The sequence below is a fragment of the Carcharhinus amblyrhynchos genome, chromosome 4 (assembly GCF_965287045.1).
Source record: "Carcharhinus amblyrhynchos chromosome 4, sCarAmb.v2.hapA, whole genome shotgun sequence".
Lineage (NCBI taxonomy): Eukaryota > Metazoa > Chordata > Chondrichthyes > Carcharhiniformes > Carcharhinidae > Carcharhinus > Carcharhinus amblyrhynchos.
The window spans coordinates 113,300,866-113,318,908 of record NC_137327.1 but is presented as its reverse complement, the minus strand read 5'-3'; the positions used below and the strand labels follow the sequence as shown (position 1 = coordinate 113,318,908).

At 40.3% G+C, this 18,043-nt stretch overlaps 1 protein-coding gene across 5 annotated transcripts in view; it reads right to left on the bottom strand.

Moving 5' to 3' along the window:
* The window catches only part of lrch2 (leucine-rich repeats and calponin homology (CH) domain containing 2), a 188,811-nt gene that overhangs the window by 75,369 nt on the left and 95,399 nt on the right, over positions 1-18,043 (bottom strand). For 3 of the 5 annotated variants that reach the window (XM_080187748.1, XM_080187745.1, XM_080187747.1), the window contains exons 8-12: positions 16,175-16,286; positions 12,978-13,090; positions 10,311-10,375; positions 5,362-5,469; positions 4,611-4,688 (exon numbers count right to left, since the gene is read on the bottom strand). In XM_080187748.1, coding sequence (XP_080043874.1) covers positions 4,611-4,688; positions 5,362-5,469; positions 10,311-10,375; positions 12,978-13,090; positions 16,175-16,286 — 476 coding nt within the window. The remainder of the gene's footprint in view (positions 1-4,610; positions 4,689-5,361; positions 5,470-10,310; positions 10,376-12,977; positions 13,091-16,174; positions 16,287-18,043) is intronic. The other 2 variants (XM_080187749.1, XM_080187746.1) reach the window with 1 other exon arrangement.

Below are 18,043 nucleotides of genomic sequence, written 5' to 3'. Positions count from 1 at the left end.
AGTGTTTTGTATGGATCAGTGCTGGAACTTCTGCTCTTCACAATTTACATTAATGATTACATTGATGATTAGTGGTAGGGGATGGGGAAATGGCTGAGGTCTTGAATAACTTTTTTGTTTCGGTCTTCACGGAGGAAGACGTGAATAATTTGCCGGGTGTTAGCGATGGAAAGGTGGTAGGACTGGAGGGTCTCAATGACATTATTGTTACTAGAGAGGCGGTGCTCGACAGACTGGAGGGGCTGATTGTGGACAAGTCCCCAGGACTGGATGGAATGCATCCGAGGGTTCTGAAAGAAATGGCGGAGGTGATAGTGGATGCCTTGGTGGTTATTTTCCAGACGTCACTGGATTCTGGGGAAGTGCCGGAAGATTGGAAAACGGCTAATGTTACGCCGTTGTTTAAGAAGGGTGCCAGGCAAAAGGCAGGGAATTATAGGCCGGTTAGTTTAACGTCTGTTGTAGGTAAAATGTTAGAATCCGTCATCAAGGAGGAAATAGCGAGGCATCTTGAGGGGAACTGCTTGATAGAGCAGACGCAGCACGGTTTCGTTAAGGGGAAGTCGTGTCTGACAAATTTATTGGAGTTCTATGAGGATGTGTCTAGGGCAGTGGATAGAGGAGAGCCGGTGGATGTGGTCTTTCTTGATTTTCAGAAGGTGTTTGACAAGGTACCTCACAAGAGGTTATTGCAAAAGGTGAGGGGACATGGAGTTGGGGGGTAGGGTGTTAGCGTGGATAGAGGATTGGTTGTCAAATAGGAGGCAGAGAGTGGGGGTTAATGGGTGCTATTCGGATTGGCGGTTGGTGACTAGTGGAGTGCCCCAGGGGTCGGTGCTGGGGTCTCAGCTATTTACCATTTATACAGATGATCTGGAGGAGGGAACCCAGTGTATGGTGTCGAAATTTGCTGATGACACCAAGATTGGTGGAACGGCAAATTGCGCGGAGGGTGTGGAGAGTCTGCAGAAGGATCTAGATAGGCTGGGCGAATGGGCCAGGAACTGGCAAATGGAATTTAATGTTGGCAAGTGCGAGGTGGTCCACTTTGGTAGGAATAATGGTAGGAAGGACTATTACTTACGTGGCGAAAAACTGCAGCAGGCGACGGTGCAGAGGGACCTCAGGGTCCTTGTGCATGAGTCACAAAAACCCAGCCTGCAGGTGGTCAGGAAGGCTAATGGGATGCTGGCCTTCATAGCAAGGGGGATTGAATATAAAAGTAGGGAGGTCTTGCTGCGGCTATATAGGGCATTGGTGAGGCCGCAACTGGAGTACTGTGTGCAGTTTTGGTCGCCGTACTTACGCAAGGATATTTTGGCCTTGGAGGGAGTGCAGAGGTTTACTAGGCTGATACCGGAGTTGAGCTATGAGGAGAGGCTGGATAAACTAGGCTTGTACTCGTTAGAGTTTAGAAGAATGAGGGGAGATCTCATCGAGACGTATAAGATGATGAATGGGATGGATAGGATAGAGGTGGAGAGACTCTTCCCGCTCAGAAAGGACAGTAGGACTAGGGGGCACAGCCTCAAGATAAAGGGGGGGGGGCGCGGTTTAGAACAGAGTTGAGGAGGAACTTCTTCACTCAAAGGGTGGTGAATCTCTGGAATTCTCTGCCCGTTGAGGTGGTGGAGGCTGCCTCGCTAAATATTTTTAAGACGCGGGTTGATGGGTTTTTGATAAGCGAGGGGATTAAGGGTTATGGGGAGAGGGCGGGAATGTGGAACTGAGCCACGACAGATCAGCCATGATCTTATTGAATGGCGGGGCAGGCTCGAAGGGTTAGATGGCCTACTCCTATTTCTTATGTTCTTATGATGTGGACTTTGGAATCCAAAACCATTTCTGAATTTGTAGGTGACACCAAATTGGGGGTATATTCAACATGGAGGAGGTTACAACAAATTACAGGATTGCATTAATAGATCTTTAGAATGGGAACATATTTGGCAAGTTTAGCAAATGATAAGCTCAACACAAATGTAAGGTAGTACATTTTGGTATGATGAAGCATGAAAGTTAAAAATCATACAAGTTCAAAAATCACACAAGCTGCTAAATTCAAGACTGCATAGACAGAATCACTGATGAGAAACCATTTGCCTTAGCTCAGTCTATAGGTAACAGTCAAGGGCCTGACTGTATTAATAATAAGGGACGTTTTATTTACACAATTTGCACGCAACTATTCAAGTGAACAATGTGCAGCTGCAGCTCATCCATTAGAACAATGGACAAGGGAGTTGATACACCACTGGTCAAACATAATCCTGCCATACCAGTGTCTGGAAGTTAATAGGTAAAGAGAAAAACGTGTGCTTAGTGATATCATAATGAATTAGATGTGCCCAAATTGTAATTGGCCAACTATATTCATGTTACATAATCCTAATTATTAGTTGTAAATGGATAGATACTTTTTTAAACAAACGTACACTTTTGATTTGGTATTTTTTTTTGTAACTAAACCCGAAAGTATTGCTGTGCAATCCTTGCTCTCTAGTGTGCCACCAAGTACAGCATTACAGCCGTTGCTATAGCGCAAAATAAAAGCTGTTTTTAAACTCTTAACTTTTGCCTGGTCTCTAGAGGGGAGTGAAAATCATAATAGCTTGCTAACCATTTTTCTCCACAACCAAGAGGGAGGTCACTTATTACTTGAAAGCTGTTGGTATAGGTGGAGTAGAGGAAGAGAGATCTTGGAGTACAAATAGATTGATCACTAATTGTTGTGTCACAGGTTAGGAAGACAGTTAAATAAAAAGCAACCCAAGCACACGCTTTATTTCTCGAAAGATAGAATTGAAAAATGGGCAAGTTATGCCAAAGCTGCATCAAACCTTGATTAGGCAACCTTTAAAGGACTGCTTGCAGTTCTGGTTGTCATATTAATTGAAAGATATAGAGGCACTGGAGAGAGTGCAGGTTTCAGAAATGTTTGGGTATACATATCAGGAAAAGATCAGCAGGCTAGGTTCTCTTTTTCTAGGAAAAAGATGAGGGTTGAATTAATGAGGCATTTAAGGAGTTGAAAGGTTTTGACAGAATGGATACAGAATGTTTCCTTTTGTGGCGAAGAGTATAACTTGAGGCAATAAATACAAGGCGGTCACTAAGAAATCCAAAACAGAATACAGAAGAAACTTCTTCATGCAAAGAATGGCAAAAATATTAAACTCACTAACACGGAGTGGTTGAAGCAAATAGTGTAGATGCAGTTAAGGAGAGATGGCAATCACATTAGGCAGAAAGGAATGGATGGTAGATTTAGAAGGCAGCAGATGGGAGAAGACTGAGTGGAGCATAAATATCACATGAACTGGATAAATGGTCTGTTTCTATGCTAAACATCCTATGCTATTCTATGTAATATGTAATATGTGGGCAAGAAAAGCAAAATAAAAGAAAATTTACAGCTGGACCAATAAACAAAGAGGAATAATGCCAGAAAACTTAGTTCAAATCATTACAGTCATGGCTAGCTGACCAAGTAAAAAGGATCATGGAGGAAGGAGATGCCACAGTCCATGAAAAATTTAAAGAAAGGATCTGAAACATTAAAAACATATTTTGATACTATACAGAAAAGGTTTGTTACGAAAAATTCAAGATACACTGTCATAAATAATAGATTAGTCAGTTAAAGTCTTGGGAGATGGTATAGGTTTTTTCCACCAAAACCTTATTAAAATATGTTATCTTTATATAAAGAATCAATAACCAAAACCATTTTTTGTTTCAGTACTGTAGCTTTAGTTAAATATCCTGCTTAAATCACGAGAAGAACTGTAACTATGAGAAGTGCAGGAAAAATTTATGAAAACATGATACCTACAACTTCGATCAGTATACACAACCATAATTATTTATTGTTGATATGAAGGACTTGGTAATTCAAAATGGTATTAATGGGTTACTGGTTATGTGATGCAAATGACAATTTTCCTGTTAAGCTACAACTAGTCTAATTGGGAGTGACAAAAAAAGCACTTTGCTATATCTTCTGCTTTGGTTATCACAATGAGAACATAGGATGGTTCAATACATGGTTAAATTAGAGATTCATACGTTAAAAGAATTTTCAACATCAGCCAAAATAAGATTTATAATACTAGGAAAAAAGTTTACCTGAATTAATATAAATGGAAATAAAAGGAACTAGCGTCAGCTCTTCATTGAACTGGTAGAAAGCAGTAGGTGATTACACATGCTAACCCAGAAGCTAGAGCACGTCCAATGTCAGGGTGGTGGGCACTCCATGAGTGAAGCTGTAAATTTGTGTGCCAGAAGTTTGCCACCAGAACAGCAGTATAATATGCTATTATACAGTTTAAAATCTGTCCTGGAAATTTTATTTATTCACATTTCATCCAATTTTGATCAAACTGTAAATATGTAAATAATATTCATGAAAAATATCAATGTAAATTCCAGAATGGAATTCCTAAAAAAAAGTGCTACTTTCTAACAGCATAAGATTCTGGGCATAATTTCATGCTGATGTTTTATGCAGCAGCCGAAGAAAACTTGGTACAATGCTTGTTTTATGAATGTTTACACTGTGGTACAAGAAAGCTTCTTTTATATTTTGGTTTGTTCTAGAAATGTACCTTGATCCTGGTCCTGCTGCCTGTCTCCTCTGGATAAAGTTTTCATTGAATGATGCTTTAAAAGTTAATGGTCTCCGTCTGTACTCAAACATCATGAGCATCAATCATCAATATGAAACAAGTAAGAAAGGTATTGGGAAAGCATATGGAAGTTATTAGTAATAATATGCAAAAATAAATCAAAGACGAGGTATATAAAATTTTTAAAAATTGCCATGTGTTGCATTATAGGAATACATAGGAACATAAAGATAGCAGTATTGAAACTGGACTGTACATTAAAAATTCAAAAGGATTAGAAAGAAAGAATAAAAGGGAAGAAACACACAAGAAAAACAGACTATCTAATTTTGTGTTCCGAGACGACAAAACTTCAAAATGTTATTTTTAGGATACCATCTAAATGAAATCCATAATATTTAAAATTGTATTGGACTACCTTTACATAATAATAACAAAAGTGCATAAAGTACAAAATTTAATGCCTGTGACAAAACCTTTGAGATAGTCTATCACTACATGAAGATTCTTGCTGAGTAAATACTAACTCATGATAGTTTGAATTGACATTATAATTAACAGCAAAGTGGAAATGAAGGCTTTAAAATCACTCAATCAAATAATTTACATTGTCCTTCAAATTCAGAGCCCGCTATATTTTACTCAAGTATAACTGTTGACTTGAAATCATTTTACACATCCAAAAGATTGTTTGAAGTAGTCAATCCAAAAGAACAGTGTTCACTTTTACCTGTTTTGTGGCTCCTGCTGCAATAATTGAGCTGCTATTTTACGCAAGTCTGTCACTTCTTTCAATTCATCCTCGTCTTGCACCATTTGCTGCAAATCCCTTGAAGGCCTGCAATTTTACAATCAACTAATGTTACTTTGAGGAACCATCAAGAAACTTCACAAAAATACCTTTAAGAAATAACATGGCATTGAAATACTTACTGAAACGCGCTTAATTTTACCCTCCCTGAATATAAATCTGATTTTTTTCCCTGAGATATGTTTATCCTGCATATCATGTCTCTTGCTGTTAATGGAACTTAATAGGTAAACTAAGAAAAAACATTAATTGAACTTTAGAAAGAAAAGTACCAAAATTATCTTTCAATTTAAAAAAAAATGGAGATAACAACTGGGACACTCCAGGACATATCCCCAATATATCATATAGGTTATATCCACAAAGTATATTCTTTGAGTTATCCTGACCAGTGGGTGAGGAAACTTGAGATTCAAGAGCAGAATAAAAAAGTCACTATGTTGCTAATGGAGTCATTGAAAAAGCAAGATGCAGGCATAATAGCTGCAGCAATTCACTGGATACCTAATAAAACAAAGCTATCAAAGCCATCAAACAAAGCTATCAAAGTAGTGTTTCATATCTAAAACTTGCAAGTGTACCTATGCAAGCACAATACATCGGCTCAGCAGAAAATTCAGTACAATAGGTGAACATTTCCAATAATCAGAGGCGTTCCTACTAACACTTCAAAAATAATTAATTTGCCCTAGTTAATTTTTTTTATATATTAATTAACCATGATCAACCAGTATGTCAGAAACTGTTAGAATTTTTGGCTTTTAACCAGATATATTTCAAGGATTTTGCAATGGTAGAGTGATTGACATAAGATGAAACATGAGCCAACGGCTAATTATTGTTGTCTGAAATCTTTCTAGAGTGGCAACTACTTGAGAAATTTCTTGTTATCGGAACAATTTTTCCAGTTTATTTTAAGTTTAGAAAACTGATAACTCTCTTCTGATGAACATAAAAAACTCAGTTGTGACTTCATTTGTTCCAGTGGTGTGGGCGTTGCTAGTTAGAGCAGCATTTTTCACCCATCCCTAATGGGGGGGGGGGGGGGGGGGGGGGGCGGGGGGCAGCAGCACGGTGGCTAGCACTGCTGCCTTTGTGCCAGGGACCTGGGTTCAATTCCCAGCTTAGGTCATTGTCTGTGTGGAGTTTGCATGTTCTCCCCATGTCTCTATGGGTTTCCTCCCACATTCTGAAAGATGTGCTGGTTAGGTGCATTGACCCGAACAGGCACCAAATTGTGGTGATGGCAACTTCATTGCAGTGTTAACATAAGCCTTACTTGTGACTAAGAAACTTTTATTGCCCTTGAAAAGGTGGTGATATATTGCCTGCTTGAACTGTTGCAGTCCATGTACTGAAGGAAAGCAGTGCTGCTAGGAAGGAATTCCAAGATTTTGACCCAGCAACAGGGAAGAAATGGCAATATTTCCTAGTCAGGATGGTGTGCGATTTGCAGGGGCTGCTACTCCCATGCATCTGCTGCCCTTGCTTCTAGGTGGCAGAGATCGCAGGTTTTGGAAGCTGGAGTGACAGTGGTTAGCACTGCTGCCTCACAGTGCCAGAGACCCGGGTTCAATTCCTGGCTTGGGTCATTGTGTGGAATTTGTACATTCTTCCCAAGTCTGCATGGGTTTCCTCCGATTGCTCCAGTTTTTTCCTCACAGACCAAAAATGTGCTTGTTAAGTGGATTGGCCACACTAAATTTTCCCTCAGTGTATCCGAACAGGCGCCGGAGTGTAGCAACTAGGAGATTTTCACAGTAACTTGATTGCAAAGTTAATGAAAGCCAACTTGTGACTATTTAATAAATTAACTTTCACTTTGCTGTTGAAGGATCTCATATCATTTCATACAAAGTAGAAGATTCAGTGTGTGATGGACACTAAAAACCGAAACTGCAGACATGCACAAACATGTGTTGTACTTAATCCAAACATAAGATAAACTAGATGAGCATTAAGCTAATTGAAAAAATTGAAGTACTGAATTTTTAAGAAAATACATTTTTCTCAAGAGGTAGCTTTACTTTAAAAGAACATTATTCAACAGATCAGAATAATAGAACACAGGAGACCATCCAACCCAGAATCTACACCACAGCTTTCAAACAGCAATCCAATCCAATAATGGTAGGAAGGACTATTACTTACATGGCGAAAAACTGCAGCATGCGACGGCGCAGAGGGACCTCGGGGTCCTTGTGCATGAGTCGGAAAAACCCAGCCTGCAGGTGCAGCAGGTGGTCAGGAAGGCGAATGGGATGCTGGCCTTCATAGCGAGGGGGATTGAATACAAAAGTAGGGAGGTCTTGCTGCGGCTGTATAGGGCACTGGTGAGGCCGCAGCTGGAGTACTGTGTGCAGTTTCGGGCGCCGCACTTACGCAAGGATATTTTGGCCTTGGAGGGAGTGCAGAGGAGGTTTACTAGGCTGATTCCGGAGTTGAGGGGGTTGAACTATGAGGAGAGGCTGAATAAACTAGGCTTGTACTCGTTAGAGTTTAGAAGAATGAGGGGAGATCTCATTGAGACGTATAAGATGTTGAATGGGATGGATAGGATAGAGGTGGAGAGGCTCTTCCCGCTCAGAAAGGACAGTAGGACTAGAGGGCACAGCCTCAAAATAAAGGGGGGGGGGGGGGCGCAGTTTAGAACGGAGTTGAGGAGGAACTTCTTCACTCAAAGGGTGGTGAATCTCTGGAATTCTCTGCCCGTTGAAGTGGTGGAGGCTGCCTCGCTCAATATTTTTAAGACGCGGGTTGATAGGCAAGGGGATTAAGGGTTATGGGGAGAGGGCGGGAATGTGGAGCTGAGCCACGACAGATCAGCCATGATCTTACTGAATGGCAGGGCAGGCTCGAGGGGCTATATGGCCTACTCCTGCTCCTATTTCTTATGTTCTCACGTTCATCAGAATCTCCTGGTCCTTCCCCATATCTGAGCAATTTTCTTCTCCTCAAAGTCTGTATCCAAAGGCTACCACTGAATCTATACTTATTACCCCAAACAGCGCATTTGAAATCCTAAGCACTTGTTGCCTAGGAATGTTTCTTGCGACTGCTTCTTTTGCCAATCACCTTTTATCAAATGCATTTTCAAAGTTTCTGTGTACACGTCAACTGCACTGCCATTACCCACCCCTCTGTTATAATTAAAAACAAGCTACTTAAAGTTTGTGGTAGCCATGATGTAGGGATGCTGGCGCTGGACTGGGGTGGGCACAGTAAGTACTCTTACGACACCAGGTTCCAGGCCAACAGGTTTATTTGGAAGCACGAGCTTTTGGAACACTGCCCCTTCATCACCTGATGACCAAATAAACCTGTTGGACTTCAACCTAGTGTTGTGAGACTTCTTACTGTTCTTGAAGTTTGTTCTAGGAATTAAATGAAATACAGAATTTATTTCCCCCAATTTTGAATACAATGGCTTTAAGTTCATGTGTCCCTTCAACTCTATTTGCAGCTCTGATTAACTAGTTGTGGTTTTTCTTACGTACCAGGATGACCATCATTCTTGTACCTAAGAAAAACCAAGTAGCGTGTCTTAATGTCTATCGGCTAGTGGCTCTGACTTCCATCATTATAAAGTGCTTCGAAAGGCAAGTCATGGCATGAATCAATTCCAGCCTCCCGGACTACCTGATCCGCTATAGTTTGCTTACTGCCGCACCAGGTCCTCAGCAGGCAACACCTCCCTGGTCCTGCACTCAACCCTGAAACACCTAGATAACAATGCCACCCCATGTCATACTCCTATTTGCTGACTACAGCTCAGTCTTCAACACCATTATTCCCATGAGACTCATCTCCAAACTCAGTGGCCTGGGTCTCAGTACCTCCCTCTGTGACTGGATCCTGAATTTCCTAAGTCTCAGACCACAATCAGTAAGGATAGGCAACAACACCTCCTCCACAATCATCCTCAACACCGGTGCCCCACAAGGCTGTGTTCTCAGCCCCCTACTATACCCCATATACATTTATGACTGTGTGGCCAAATTCCCCTCCAATTTGATTTTCAAGTTTGCTGACAACACCACAATAGTGGATTAGATCTCAAACAATGACGAGCGAGTACAGGAATGAGATAGAGAAGCTGGTGAACTGGTGCAGCAATAATATTCTCTCCCTCAATGTCAACAAAACAAAAGGAGATTGTAATCAACTTCAGGAAGCATAAAGGAGAACGTGTCCGTCTACATCAACGGGGACGAAGTAGAAAGGGTCGAGAGCTTCAAGTTTTTAGCTGTCCAGGTCACCAACCTGTCCTGGCCCCCCATTCCAACACCATAGTTACGAAAGCCCACCCATGCCTCTGCTTTCTCAGAAAACTAAGGAAATTTGGCATGTCAGCTACGGCTCTCACCAACATTTACAGATGCACCATAGAATGCATTCTTTCTGGTTGTATCACAGCTTGATATGGCTCCTGCTCTGCCGAAGACCGCAAGGAAGTACAAAAGGTCACGAATGTAGCCCAATCCATCATGCAAACCAGCCTCCCATCCACTGATTCAGTCTACATTTCCCACTGCCGCAGAAAGGCAGCCAATATAATTAAAGACACTACGTACCCTAGACGTTCTCCCTTCCACCTTCTTCCATCCGGAAAACGATTCAAAAATCTGAAGTCACGTACCAACTGACTCAAGAACAGTTTCTTTGCTGCTGCCACTGGACTTTTGAATGGACCTATCTTGCATTAAGTTGATTGTTTTCTACACCCTAGCTATGACTCTAACACTACATTCTGCACTCTCATTTCCTTCTCTGTGAATGTTATGCTTTGTCTGTATAGCATGCAAGAACCAATACTTTTAACTGTATGTTAACACATATGACAATAATAAAACAAATCGTGTTCATACCTTGGCTCGTCTCCCCAGTTATTTTCTTCTGCAAGTTGTGATTTTTCAGGTAACTTCCCTCGCTCCTGAGGTAAAATGCATTATTGAAACAGATCACCATCATCCAAGCTGCATTTTTATAAAATGTCAAGCATGAAACTTTGCAAAATCCTTCCCTCCAAAATGTGCCAAGTTATCATATAACCACAATACCCCTTTTGAAGTCTGTCTACAATTTCAATTTCAAATTCACAGTCATAATTTCAGTTAAATTGTCCTGCAGAAATATTATGAAGACTTCATTATATTTTAAATCAAGTAAACATCAGAACCTCTAAACTACAGAGATTTTTAACCACCGCTAGTGTATTGCAGAATACCTAACTGGTATTAAAAATAAGATTGAAGATCGAATATGCAACAAATTTATCTTAAAATTCAGGAAGGACTTCTGCTTCCACTCGTTGTTCTTTACAGTTTAGTTGACACTCAGCAGCATTACCCAAGACCCCACTTGGGTATGACCTATTGATTATCATTAGCAAGACACTTATTTTCAAAAAGCCATGTCTGAAATCTGTTTTTAAGTGCATTGATAAAGGAAATGTGTTTGTGTCTGATGGGGTGTAGCATTGGAGCTGTTTATAAAAATTAAGGAATATGTTATTAAAGAGAATGCAGCAAAAAGGGAGTGAAAATGGTATGGTGATAAATGATTGTTTTTCAGACTGGATGGAGCTAAAGAGTGGCGTCCTCTAGTGGCCGTTGACAGGAGCAAATCTCTTCATATTAAAATTCATCTCATACCTGGTGCACAATTTAAGCATTTCCAGCACAAAATAGGAAGCAGGATTAACCAAGTTAAACAAATGGAAGAATGGGTTTTGATAAGATTCATTATGGGAACAAGTGTGACAGGTTTAAGTTAGAAGGGGATACCAGAAAAATTGGGGCTCCTTTAATTACAGCTAAGAATTTAAGAGGTATGATTCAAATGCACAAATTTAGAAGAGTTTGTTAAAGTAAATCAGAAAAATGGTTTCCACAAGTAGACATGTCAATAGCTGGAGGGCACAAATTTAAGGTCACTAAAAGGACAAAGCCAGAGGCAATACATAAAATAACAAGATTGCTAAGGCTTGGAACATCCTAGTAGAAATAGTGGTGAAAATCAGCTGCAGTTGTTCAAAATAATAGTTTTCCAAAATCTCAAGAAAATCATGGTCTGTTAGGCAACATCTATTGTGAGAAACAGAGTTAATGTTTCAGGTCTGTGCCTGTTTGGAAGAGCTGGTATTTGCATGATACGGTAACAGGATTGTCCCTGTGTTAATATCATTACAACTCTTATGCTTCACTCATCAGTTATTTGATAAGATCCATGACATGCAACAGTAAATATTCAACAGTTCTGGGAGGTCTGCATCAGCACTTCAGCATTCATATCATTTCATTTCATTAGAAAGTATACTATCTTAAGGCAGTGCAATGTTAGCTTAGAGCCCTGGAATGTTTTAACAATATATCTTATCATTAGTCCAAATATCTTAAATTACTCCAAATTATATGGCTTTACGACATTCAAAAATCTCTGGATCAATTAATCGTTGGTTTAGCAACAGAAGGAATTTAATGTAGAAAATTAAAGTTACTGTGCATTAAACACACGTATGACCATAAACAAAGGATTTACCACAATTTGTTTGTTATAAGTACGGTGTCAATTTTGAGTATGTTATTTATTAAACAGGCTATTCATCAGTGGGTTCACCTTGACATATCTGGCAAGTCACAATTTGTTCTAGAGTTCATGCAACAGTGCAGAGATTATATAAATTCTCAATTTCTGAGAGCCAGCTTGAAGTTATGAAATAAACAACAGTTTCTAAATATCTGACCATGATACAAAACTGCTAATTCTGAAATATATCAACAATTTCACTGAAAAATCGGGTATAACATGACTGGTGATGGAAATGGGGAAAGAAAAAAATGCCAATGAGCAGAATAGAATGCTCTTCTAAGATTGAGTTAGTGTTCAGAAAATGCTTTACCCAGCAGCAAACATTCTAAAGTTGTGCAATATGCCTTTTAAAACTGAGGAAAATCTTGCCTCAGAGAATTAAATATGTTCAACAGAATCAATGATAAAGAAACCTGTGTGTATAGTAAGTGGAAGAAACTCAGTTGATTGGCCAAGTTATCCTACACTCAACCTACACTTCACTTTTATTGCAGTTCAGCACTCGAGACATACTTAATTTTTGGACTTTCAATTCAGGCCTGTTATCAATATTATAAAGTAAAGATACGTGCCCTGCTTCTATTTTCCTTTCTTGTATTTTCAGACAATTCATCTGCATAACATCATGAATTTGCACATTCAACTGGTAGAAGGTAGGACTTTAAATAGTGGAGATTGTTCCATAAAATTTTATCTGCAACTCTAGTTTAACTATAATTTTCTTACAACTGTAACCATTCGAGTCCTCAGGAGTCATCCCATGGCATCATTCATTGACACTGAATAAAGAATAAGTTATTGAAGGTGACAGATGGACCACACTGTTATTTTTATGAGGCACAAAATGAGAAAATGCTATAAATTCTGAAGTAATTGACAATGTTAACATCCAATGAGCATTATGCTATAGCAGTCGTTTCTATATGCAAAGGAAAACATTGTACTTTTATGTAAGTCACAAATGGAGGAATCAGATGAACGTCTCCAGCTTCAGATGGTGGCGTCTCTTCCTCTTCTGCGTTATCAATCAAGTCTGAATGTTCCTGATCCAACGAGGCTAAAATCAAAGCCAAAAGCATTTAAAGAGGTTTTCACATCCTCTAACTCCAACTGTGTCTCAATGAAACTTTATGAATACAATTATCATAGAATTCTACAGTGCAGAAAGAGGCCCTTCGGCCCATCAAGTCTGCACCGACCACAATCCCACCCAGGCCCTACCCCCATATCCCTACATATTTTACCCGCTAATCCCTCTAACCTAAGCATCTTAGGACACTAAGGGGCAACTTTACAATGGTCAATCAACCTAACCCGCACATCTTTGGACTGTGGGAGGAAACCGGAGCACCCGGAGGAAACCCATGCAGACACGAGGAGAATGTGCAAACTCCACACAGACAGTGACCCGAGCCGGGAATCGAACCCAGGTCCCTGGAGCTGTGAAGTAGCAGTGCTAACCACTGTGTAAACCTACAGGTATCTGCCTTGGAGAAAACGAAAGTTGAGAAAGTTCATTCAAAACTAGTAGAGTTGACATAAAACTACTTTTTCAAAATTATAGATAATTTAAAAGTTCCAAATCAACACTTCAGCTTTTGAAAAAAGTTTTAATTATCTTCTCTGGTCAAGGGAGTTCATCCAACAACTACAATTTGCCTTTATATATCATCTTTATGGTGGCAAAATAGTCCATGGTACTTCATGGAAAAGTTGACAAAATTTAAGATCAAGACATTAGAAAAGGTGACTGAAAGCTTCATCATAATTTAAAAATTCAAGAGTGCCTCAAAGGAAGAAAAAGGCAGAGAGGTAGAGATTTAAAGGGAGGAATTTCACAGTTTTTGAGACTGAAGACATTAAAATTACAGATGTACAAGAGGTCAAAATTGGGGGAGAGCAGAGATCTTAAGGGATTGTAGGGATAGAGGTTATGGAGGACAGAAGGGAAATTTGAAAATAAGGGTGAGAATTTAAAAATCCAATAATTAGCTAAAAATACAGCCATGCAGACCAGCAAAACTGCATTTTTAATTATTTGGCTGAAACAGAGATGGTCAATCTTAAATGCGGCAGTTTTAGCTGCAGCATTAGTATCATTAAGATCCATGATCATCCAGCAACTCACTAGAACCTATTGTTTGGAAACCCAAGTGAGGATAGGACCAAGCCGTTTGTGATCAAAGTTCTACCAACTCTCTCATTTGGCCAAACTACTGGAAGATGTCCAGTGTCTACATCAGTAGGGAGTCAGCATTTTCAGGAAGGGAGAGAGAAAACGGAAGAAAACTGGAGATACAGGTACTCAAATATTGTTCAGAAACAATTTTAACAGTTAAAACTTACATAGAAACATGGAAACTAGAAGCAGGAATCAATTGGCCCTTCAAGCCTGCTCTACCATTCAGTATGTTCATGGCTGATCCTAGATCTCAAAACCTTATACCTGCTTTCTTCCCATACCTTTTGATGCCATTAAAATCTAAAAATCTATCTTTCTTAAATGCATTCAGTGGCTTGGCCTCTACAGCCTTCTGTGTAAAAAATTCCACAGGATCATTAACCTGTGAGGAGCGAAGACATTTTTTCTCATCTCAGTCCTAAATGGTCTACCCCACATCCTGAGACTGTTCCCAGTTCTAAATTCCCCAACTAAACTGTCCAGCCCAGTTAGAATTTTACACATTTTAATCAGATCTCCTCTTATCCTTCTAAACTCTAATGAATATGAGCCCAGTCGAACCAAATTTCTCCTCATATCATCGTCAGTACGTTTTTATGAAGGTACTTGACAAACTTGCTCAAGTTCTTTGAGGACATAACCAACAAGGTGGATAGTGGGGAACCTGTAGATATGATGTATCTACACATCCGGAAGGTGTTTGATAAGGTGCTACATAAAGAACTGATTCAGAGGATTGGGAGTGGAGTACTAGATTGAATTAAGGATTGGCTGACTGACAGAAAGCAAAGTGTTGAGATAAATGGGTTATTCTCTGGCTGATGAAATGTAACTAGTTGGTGCTGCAGGGGTCAGTCCGCAGACCTCAACTGTTTACAATCTATACAAACGATCCGCAAACAGGGATAAGTTAAACATAGCAACATTTGGGAGATGATATCAGGGAGGGAAAGCAGACAGTGAAGATGATATAAAGATTTAGTAAGTCTAGGAGAATGGGCCAAAATTTAGCAGATGGAGTTTAATATGGATAAGTGGGAGGCTATCCATTTTGGCAGAAAAAATAGCAAGGCAAATTATTAAATGGAAAGCAGATTCAAAATACATCCGGGCAGAGAGATCTGGGTTCATGAATCGCAGAAAGCTGGTATGCAGGTGCATCATGTAATAAAAAAGGCAACTGGGATGTTGGCATTTATTGCAAAGAGACTGGAGTATAAAAGTAGAGGAGTGTCGTTGCGATCATACAGGATGTTGGTGAGACCATGTTTGGAGTACTGTGTCCAGTTTTGGCCTCCTTATTTGAGGGGGAATGTGCTGACGTTGGGAACAGTTCACAGGAAGTTCACCAGACTAATTCCAGGAACGAAAAGGTTGATGTACGGGGAAAGACTAAACAGTTTGGGCATATACTTGCTGGAGTTTAGAAGGATGAGAAGAGATCTGATCAAGGTATATTAAGTTTTAAAAGGAATTGATAAAGTAAACACAGTCCAAATGTTTCCTCTCATGGGGAAACCTAGAACAAGAGGTCACAGTTATAAGTTGAGAGCTGGCAGATTTAAAATTGAGATGAGGAACTACTACTCACAGAGGACGAATGAATTTGTGGAACTCACTACTCTTTCTTAGATAGGGAGACTAAAGTTGCACGCAATACTCTAGATGTAGTCTCACCAAAGCCCTGTATAACTGCATGAAGAGATCTCTACTTTTGAACTCAAATCGTCATGCAATGAAAGCCAACATACAATTTGCCTTCCTAATTGCTCGTTATGTCTACTTCTCCTGTCTGTCATCAAATTTTCGATCCATGACAATGCATTAGCCCCAGTCCATGTGCTATAATTATGCCCACTAATCTCTTATGAGGGACCTTATCAAAAGTCTTCTGAAATTTAAATATATAAAGTAAATTAAAAATGAAATCTAAAAACTTCAGAAGTCCACTGTACTTACTTTTGTGCGAGTTGAGTTTATTCCCAACTAAATGATTGTCTGATTTCAGAGGCAAGTCCTTAGTTATTTCAGATACCTGAGAATGTAGGCTAATTGTATCATCATCTGAGGGCTAAACAAAAACATTAGCATGAGAACATTTTCCAAGGACAAGAAGCTAAAAAAATTATAAATTTCAACTCTGCGATATTCATAGTGATTAGCACTACTGCCTCAGGGCCAAGGACCCAGGTTTGATTCCCAGCTTGGGTCACTGTCTGTTGAAGTTTGCACGTTCTCCCCTTGCTCTGGTTTCCTCCCACATTCTGCAGGACGTGTTGGTTAGGTGCACTGATCCGAACAGGTACCGGACCGCGGTGACTAGGGGAAATTTCATTGTAACTTCATGGCAGTGTTAAGGTAGGCTTACTTTTGACTAATAAACTTAGTAACTTTAGTGCCACGAGAGTCGAGATGAATTTCAGCACATCTTCCAAAAGCAAAAATATCAAAAGCCAAACTGAAAATTTGTGGAATAAAGGCTTTTTGCAATAAAAGATATTTTTATAATACATTTATCAAGACCTATTCGATCTCAAATGCCATAATTAAAACTTTGTCATATGTACAGCTGTTTTGCCACTAATACTTTAATCCACAATTCCAATACATACAAAATCTAATTTGCTTTCCGCATTCAATTCAAACTTTAGTCAATTTGCCTGTCATCTGGCACACTTTCAGGTACACGTGCCCCTTGGAGTATTGTTAAGTATAAAAAGAGGTGGCACGATGGCATAGTGGTTAGCACTACTGCCTCTCAGCACCAGGAACCCCAGCTTAATCCTGGCTTTGGGTGACTCAATTCTTTTCATGGTTGCATGGGTTTCCTCTAGGTGCTCCAGTTTCCTCCCACATTAGAAAGATGCACAAGTTGGGCGGATTGGTTATGCTAAACGCACAGGATTACGGGGTATGGCTGAGGAATGTATTGCAGTGGAGTAAAATGAAACAACAAAAAATTGCAATTTGTAAGAGTTTGCTGTGCATACAGAGATAAATGACCACTGGATCCGTTTCAGTGATATTGAGGGATGAAGGCTTGCCATCGCTAGGAAAATCCCGTTGCTCTTAACAACCAACATGAAATAATTTACATCCAAAGGGGGCAAGCAGGGTCTCAGCCTCCTTAAATACAGCACTGTCAGCCTAGATGAGGCACTTGGAACTTTGGCTGGGGCTTGAACCCACCATCTTCCAACTCAAATGGTGAGTATGCTATCACTGAGCCAAAGAAAATGGAGGTGATTCTCCATCCTGTTGCACTGATAATTTAGCATAAGGGTCAGGAGATTCAAGCACCAATTTGCACTGGGCATCCTGACTGATGCTGGTCTCTCAGCACAGGACTTATGGTGCCACCAGCTCTCCACCCATGCCACAGGAGTGGTTCACTCCTGGAGAGTTTACAGTAGCTCCCCACTTGCGGGGCGCTAGCAGCCTGACCCTGCTGGAGTGAAACAGGGGCAATCAAGGCACTGGGGGTATGCTACCTTGTCTGTGCCAACCTGGCCCCCCAGCACTGCCAAAAGTGCCAACTGACTTGGTTTCACGGAAAGTGTCCAAGGAAAGCGGACTAATCCAAAAAAAAGACTAGAAAAAGGGAAAAGAATTGATATTTACACAGGTGTCAAGCACTATGTGGGGCATCTTGACATTGTCCATCAAGCATAGGCAGTGCCAAGGGAGTGGGTATTCCCACTGCCACTTTACAGTTGGGATCGGTAGGGCACAGAGGGAGGCCACAACTGGCGGGGTGGGGGAGAGAGTCCGAGCACTTCACAGTTGGGATCGGCGGAGGAGGGAAGGGAAGACCAGCGATTTTGGCAG